General features: G+C 47.4%; 1 protein-coding gene across 1 annotated transcript; it reads right to left on the bottom strand.

Annotated features, from left to right (window-relative positions):
- Positions 1 to 3,062: 3,062 nt before the first annotated feature.
- Positions 3,063 to 7,602, bottom strand: MMACHC (metabolism of cobalamin associated C). Its single transcript, XM_072343508.1, has 4 exons — positions 7,460 to 7,602; positions 6,052 to 6,246; positions 5,607 to 5,759; positions 3,063 to 5,170 (listed from the first exon to the last, which is right to left on the bottom strand). The coding sequence occupies exons 1-4, from the start codon at positions 7,529 to 7,531 to the stop codon at positions 4,874 to 4,876; spliced, it is 717 nt and encodes a 238-aa protein (XP_072199609.1). The 5' UTR covers positions 7,532 to 7,602; the 3' UTR covers positions 3,063 to 4,873.
- Positions 7,603 to 7,686: the final 84 nt, after the last annotated feature.

Here is a 7,686-nt window from a genome sequence, read left to right as displayed (position 1 = left end):
CGCTCCGGGCCGCCCCCCTCCCTCAGGCGGCGTTGTTGTTCCCGCCCTGCCGGGAGGCGCCGCCCGCCATTTCCCCACAGCCGGCTGTGTCTGCGGGCTGGTGCGAGGAGCCCCGATCAAAGCGCCTGCTGCCTTCGCTCTGCTGACGGCTGCTCTGACGTGCGGGGCTCCCTTTGAACGCCACCGTGTGGCGGGCTGAGGCGCTCCAAAGCGTGGTCGGCAGTGCAGCCAGCTGCGGCCAATGCAAGAGCTCAAAGTCCCAAACGCTTGTTGGGCAGGAGCTGGCGTTGTGCTTATACTGTTATGTGTTCGTGCCAAATAACCAGTTAAACTATGCAATCGATACAATTAGAGGTTCTATTCATCCCTCAGCCACGTGAGATGCTAGCTTTCTAGTCTCCCTGTTCCCTCTATTAGCTGACTTCAGCTATCTACCTTGCTGTGCAAAAGGACTCATTTACAGACAGGTGAAGTGTGGTCTGCAGGTAATCCCTGCAGAATTGCTTGGCATGATTGGTGCACATGCATCTTGGAGATGTTAGGTGCCTGTGAGCCTGTGCTTTCACATGCAGGCTGCTGGTAGGGATGGGTGCGCTGACAGTCACCTGCTGGCAGCGTAACTGCTCCATTTCATACCTCATTTATATCTGAGAGCTGGACTTTGTGTTATATTTCTCATGTGGTACATAATGACTTTCTTAATTGGCATATAGAACTGAACCTGGGCAGAAATCCATAAGGTTTTGTGCATGTCATTTCACAATTAACAGTGCACCATAAGTAGCTTCCTTAACAAGTGCTCCAGCCCTTCTGTGTGGGACCTGTGAATCTGTTATCGCCTCGTCCAACAGATCAATACAGGTCTAAGAACATAAGCAGGTAGGTTATGTGCCACAGATAATGGGAAACGGAGCACTTTGGTTGTAAAAGAATACGTGCAGACCTCAGCAGTTGCACTCTTTACACATCAAAAGAGCAGTTGCATAAAGCATGGATTTTATTGTATCCATAGTACATTGAAAAATGTACTCTATGAAATTGTTACACTGATGTTTAGTAGTGACAGCCTGCCTGAGTTCTGGAGTGTTTTGGACGGATTGAGCTATAGAGGGCTTAGAAGAGAAACTTTGTGATTCAGCTTTGCAAAGGGAACAATAAGGGGCTGTATGAAGGGTGGGGTGGGCAGACAGCTGTGCTCAGCATGTGCTGTGAATGGACGCGCCCTTGCACACACAGGGCAGCTGCAGAGCTGGGTGGATGCATTGCTGGCAGCTCCTGCAGGAGCAATGGGCTGAGGTAAGCTCATCCCACCACACCTAGCGATGATGGCTTTGGTCTTCAATGTGAAACTTGGCTCCTTGAGCTGAAACTTAAATCACTGCAGTTGCTCTCCTGAACGTGACTCTTGAGTTCATGATGTTTCTTTGTAAGATATTCACTGACCGTATATATCTACATGATATTCTTCTGTCAGCACAGGTAGTTCAATGCAAGACTTCATTTGTTACTCTTCCCACTGCGTTTCCCATGACTGTATGCCAGTCATTGGTGAGAAATTACTACTCCTGTTTTCTTCTCTATAGCGCTGTTCTTCCAAGCACTGTCACCGCATGCCTGTTCTCAGGTGCAGATTGAAAACCATTTGTGTTCCTTCCCTGAAAACACAAAGGGGAAGTGCTCTGTCTGCGTTCTGCAGCAAACACATTGAGATACATGGTATGGAGTGAAGCCAACTTAACAGAAACAAAGTCTCATCAATACACTTGTCCATTTTGGTGGATGAGTCTGTGTCAGTTAAGGTTGAGGAGTTACAGCTGGCTCTGTGATGCAGCAAAAAGCAACACCCACTTCCTCTTCAAGAACAGCTTTAGAACCACTGCACCTAGGAGCAGAGTTAACTTTTTAAATGCATGTTTTGCTTGGAACTGAACAGTGTGCCTATAGCCATGGTGGGGCTGACCGGCTGCTGCCTATGGTTTAGACAACAGCATCAGAAAGTAGCTGTGCAACACAGTCTTTAGTGAGTCAATCCAGAGTGCTTATTCTTACACTGAGATAAGAGTAATTGCTTTAACTGGTAGGGGAAAAAAAACAGGCCCTGAAGTGTTTTCCTGTTTCAGAGGAATGATCACCGTGTCTGCTTGTCACCAGATTAGACAGTGCTTTGCATTTAATCAGCATTGTCACAGGTTTAATCTTGATAGAAATCTCATCTTTTATTTTTCTTTATTTCTGAATTCGGCGTTAACCTCAAAGTGTCACTGATGGAGCAGGTAAATGATTAATGTTATGTGCACAAAGAAATGGCAGAATGTTAACTTCCTCACCAAATATTTGATTACCTTGAAATGTGTGGAATATCTTGTGAAATCTGAATTCAAAGGCTTCTTACTTTTCTTTACTGCTTGGGTCTCAATACTCATCCTGCTGCTTATAGCGAGGAAGAAAGGAACTGAAGTGTTTAAAAATAAGAATTTAGTGAAAACTTACATAAAATATGGCAGCTAAATCATCAGGCCAAACATTTGCAATGACTTGCCTTGACATTTGCAGCTGCCTCTGATAATAGTGTCTTTGTGCTGTTGCAGGATCCAAAGTGATCCATTCCTCACCATGTCTGGTCTTGTCTCTAGAGATGAGAACTCCAATGGGTTCTCAGACTCTGCTTTTATAAGGCACAAACCAGCAAGGAGAGCAATTGCAGCTGTGGTGCTTGGAGACTTGGCTGAAAGAAAGGCAGTAGAACTACCAGAGTTCACTCCAAAACTACTATGGTAAGATTGAATATGGGGTTGAATATCTGTACTCTGTTCTGCCTCATGTAACTGTATTGCCCGAAGCATCAAGAACACAGATTTGCCCTTACTTGATGTAATATCACTAATATGTTTTTCAATGAGTTCCAGTAATTACAGGTATTGCTTTTTAGTTACTGAGAGGAAAACCCCTCAGCTGAGTTATTGCTGGATGCCCTGATCTTTTGTTCCTGCCAGAGCACAGGAAGAAAATCAAGGTGCCTTGTCACGTGCTTCTCATTAAAACATCTCACTCAAACGACCTGGTAAAGATCAACATTTATTAGGCTTCATTCCTGCATTTCAGTGTCCCCGGCGAGCTGCCCTGAGTACAGTATCTTTGTGTGGTTAAACACATGGTGGTCAATTTTTGCTTTAACATCCTTAGCTCTCCATGAGGCAATCACTGCATAGCTTAAAAACACTCCCTTCTCAGGACTACTGTACCTTTGTACATTTTATTAACCAAAGTGTCATGTAAAGGAAATAAATTACCAAAAAAAATCACAAAGGAACAGCGACAATAATCTTTTAGTGAGGGTAATAAAACAAAATATTTAATATTTATAAGAAATCATCAAAAATATATATATATTTTAATTTTAAGCCATTATGTAAAACTATAAATCAACTTCCATCCTCTATTTATCCTCCTAAGAGAATCGCTGTTTACCCCTCTGAGGACATCACTGTTTACTCTTCTAAGGGGGTCAGTGTTTTATATACATTACTACTACGAGCCATCAGCTCAAGTCCCTGTTAAACCCCAGTTGAGCTGGGAACCTGTGGGCTGTTAACCAACATTTCAACCAGCAGTAGATCAGTAACAAACAGAATTTAAACAACTGAATTTGATGATTTTGTTCAACTTAAAAGCAGCTGCATTGTCTTGTTAAGTGCTCTGAGGTAAATTAATTCCTCGTTCCCCTGTCACTGTGACCTATGAATGAATCTGACACGAGTCATCTGTAAAAGTCTCTCTGGCAATGTATCAACCAGCAACAGGAGGTGGATTTTGGCTGATTTTTTTTTCTCTACTGAGTCTGAGTGCAGCAACATTTCATGTACTGGTTTTTACATGCATGTAACTTTACGATCTCCTTCATTTAGAAGGTACAGCAGGAAGCTACAGTATTACAGCTGTGGTATTACGGACACGGCACTGGAAAGTAAATTCTCATCCCCCTTTGAGGAAGGTAACAGGGATTGACTCTTTCAGTTAGTTATCTTGCTGCATCGTGCCTGGCTTTCACACTATCTTCCCCAAGGTTTTAGGAGGCAGCTCTGTGCAATGGGTGAGTGCTTCTTACTGACCTAAAACCTCCACCTTGTTCTGAGCAGCTGACCTTGGGTAAAGAGGAAACGTGTCAGACTTGAGCTGTGACCTTCACTCTGTCCCTCTGCCTTCCACAACTACCCTGCAGGAGGCTGCTGCTGTTAGCTGCCTTTTGCTCGCTCCCACTTCCTGCACAGGACCATGCAAACCAATGAACCAGTCCCTGGAGAGTTTACTTTCGGGGTTTAAGGAATGGGGATGTTACAAGATTCCTTGTTTAAAATAAGTCAGCTTCGTGAGAAGTGAGGGAACACAGAAAAATGTTCTTCTGAGGACTGAACATGTATTCCCTAGGGAGGGAGAGTTACAACAGGGGGCAATGAAATGCTGGATGCATCTGAAAAGTATCTGCCTTGAGTTCAGACCAAAAGAAATTACTTCAGAATGCAATAGCAATAAATAACTTTTTTTACTCTTACATAAAATAAAAACGCTGGGAGAAGACATTCTTGAGGAAAAAACAACTTTACAACAAGCAGCACAAGTTCTCCCAGTGCCAGGGTGTCTCAACTTCATCCAGCCGGACAAATGAGTATCTTAATGGGATTCCCAAAACTCAGCAGCAGCAAGGGAACAGACTGTAAGTGCTTCCTCTAAATCTGAGAAGCTGAAGTTTAGATTGAGATGCTGTACACAGCGCTTGGATTTTCAGTCCCTATCAGCACGCCTTCCTTCTCAGCAGTATGGAAAAGGTGCTGGTGAATTACACTTTGCCTGTGCCCAGCACCTTCATGGAACCACATTACTGTGCGAAATGTGTCAGCCCTAGCAGCCTGAATCTCTCTGCTGGAGGAGTGGAAAAGTAGGTTTTCTGCTCCTCGGAGTACCTTTCCTTCACTTCAATGATGTCCCTGTAGCGGCCGTCCCGCCAGTGGAAATTGAACAACTCCAGCAGCTCTGTTCTTTTCTCTTCTGTGCTCACGCAGTCGACAGGAGCAGACTGTTCCAGGAATGGTACCTGAACGTCTGGGAACAGCAGGAGACCCCGGATGGCAAACCAGCCACCATACTTGGGATGGATGCATACGCCAAAGATCTTCTGGAAGTGAAGAAGAAAAATGACTTAGGATGTCTCACTTTGCCTCTGGTAATGGTTAGAGGTCAAGCAATTCCTTATGTTTGTGGCTCCCTGTTGGAAAGCTATCTGGGGAAGAAAAGCCTTCCCTGAGCACGTGGCACTTGGTTTCCATTTTTGCTATTTACATTTCTACAGCCAACAGGTCTTCAATGCTTAAGAGTATTCTTCTAAGTAGGCTTAAGAGATATTCTTCTCCATCTACACATATAACCCTCTAACACACCACAGCATCGCATCTTGGCTGCCTCTGACTCCTGCCTGAAACACTTCATTTATCCACACAGCTATAAGTGATCTGGACTTTGTATTTTCCTGCAGGGAGAACTAGTCAATAAGAATAGCTGTATGGTTTGGCGATTGCAGATTGGTGTCTTCTCAGACTGTGTTTTTGTCTCACCTTCTCCCCCCAGGGATCAAGCTTCACATCCTTCCTCTGGTAGTAATACGCAGCTCCAGCAACGTGAGCAGCTGTTTGTGCCAAGAACTTGGGCCTTCGGCTTGGCAGTATCTCGTAATCGAACATGACATCCACTTTCTGGTCAGGGAATATCTGGGGGAAAAGACAAAACCGTGGAGAAAGATTTGTCATTACAGAAGTGCTGGACACTAGCAAATGAGGCAAACTGAACTCTTACCAGCATGCTCACAGCTTTGGGTGTTCAAGGTGTGACTGTAAAGCACCCTACATAACTAGAGGTTGTTCTGGTACAGACAGAACGTGAGTGATGCTTTGCCCTTTTCAAGAGCAAGGGCAGGAACCTAGAAGGCTTTGTCTACTGTTCAAACCACCTGGATGGTTACATGGCACAGTATTAAAAGGAGTCAGCATTCCAGGCTCTTACCTCCTTCACACTGGATAAATGATGGGACACGCACTGATCCACGGGATCTCTGATTATCTTTAACCGTTCTTTGTTCACAAAAGGCTTGAGGGCTTTGTCAAACATTGAAGGCGTGCTGAGGACAACAAAGGCCAGTGTGTCATCCGGGTAGGGGAGATGGAAGGCTGGCTGGAGAACTGCATTGTACCATCCAACCTTTAGCAAAGACAAGCAAATCTCCATTAACACGGGGACACCAGTCTTCTGCTAGTGGGCATGCAAAGACTTAAAAATCCACCTAAATTTGCAACCCAGATATGCAGCCAGCCAAGTGCTGTCCATTCACACTGAGTGTTTCTGCATGCTGGGATTTAGTTTCTGGAAGGATGTGAAGGATCCTGTGAAGGATCTACTGCATTCAGCTCCTGACTGCCCCTTACATCCAGCTCTGCTCAGAAACCACAGGTGGAAGGTTGAGCAACCGTTCTGTCCCTGGTTAATCTGATGCTTTGGTTGAGATAAAAACTTTTACGGCTGTTTTCTCGCTTCCTACTTGGATCCTGACTTAAGGCACCTTTCCTACTGCTTGTCCTGCTCATAGCCTGTCTGTGACCTGAAAGCTCCGCCATCTGTTTGAACAGGACTCACTTTCCCAGCACTGTGCCAGCAGGAGCAGATTAATCCTGCATGCACGTCCCTGCCTGTAAAAAAGCCTCTCAGCACCTCTATCCCACCAAAGCAGACCTCTCCAAATAGCCCATTTCCACAAGGCCTCAACAGGCTTTCAACATCAGGAGACCTCCTAGGAAATAAAGCACGGGACTGTAGTTTAAAATCAGCTCAAGAGCTGAAGCTTCCAAAGTCCTTTTCAGCTTAAAACCAACAAACTGGAGTGAGATGGTACAAGCTGCAGCGAGCCGTGTCCAGTACAGGAGGGGCACTGCCTATATCCTCACTGGGAAACATCTGTGTGTGAAAAGAAAGGCAGCGAAGCCCGGGGCACACACGAATCTGCACTCCGGACCCAGCAGCAGTCGCTATTTACATCCCGGTACGGTGCTGCGCTTAGATTAAACGTTAAACCCGCTCTGCGGACTTTACCCCCCTCGGTTTGGAGGTTCTCCCGTGCCCTCCCCCGACCTTGGCGGCCCGGATCCGCTCCGCTCGGCGGGGTCACGGCCGGGGCTCCCGGGCAGGCTGCCGGCCACGCGGCCCCATCCCCGCTCCGTGCCGGCACCGCCGCCTGCCGTCGGCCGGGGGGAGCGCTGCGGCTGCCGGCTGCCTTCCCCTGGGGCGGCCGCTGCCTACAGGGCCCCGCGCACCGAGCTCCCTCCCGTCCGACCCGACCCCCCCGCGCCCCGGGACGGCGGCATCGCCCTGCACGACGACACCGAGCGTGACGTCACCGCACGCCGACGTGACGTCATACCTTGAAGGCGTGCGCCTCAAAGCCGAGCGGGCACAGCGCGCCCTGCAGCCGCTCCGCCACGCGCCGCTCCATGGCGCGGGGCACCACGGGAACGGTAGTTCGGAACGACGGCGGCGGGAGGGGCGGAGCCGCGGCTCCCAGGATGGGAGCTGTAGTGCGCAGGGGTTGGAGCGCCGCCATTTGCAAACCGCGTGCGCCTTAAAGCTCCGGTTGGAGGGGGGGGGGGG

Source organism: Excalfactoria chinensis, chromosome 8, assembly GCF_039878825.1.
Source record: "Excalfactoria chinensis isolate bCotChi1 chromosome 8, bCotChi1.hap2, whole genome shotgun sequence".
Taxonomy (NCBI): Eukaryota; Metazoa; Chordata; class Aves; order Galliformes; family Phasianidae; genus Excalfactoria; species Excalfactoria chinensis.
Note: the sequence above shows the minus strand (reverse complement) of the source record. Positions and strands in the feature narration are given on the sequence as shown.

Bases quoted from the DNA above. Each gene is read 5' to 3' on its own strand.
- MMACHC (XM_072343508.1), bottom strand. From the start codon at position 7,531: ATGGAGCGGCGCGTGGCGGAGCGGCTGCAGGGCGCGCTGTGCCCGCTC. The intron at 5,760-6,051 runs GTAAGAGCCTGG...CTTTTCCCCCAG, and splicing joins ATTTATCCAGTGTGAAGGAG to ATATTCCCTGACCAGAAAGT. The intron at 5,171-5,606 runs GTGAGACAAAAA...CTTCACTTCCAG, and splicing joins TTGATCCCTGGGGGGAGAAG to AAGATCTTTGGCGTATGCAT.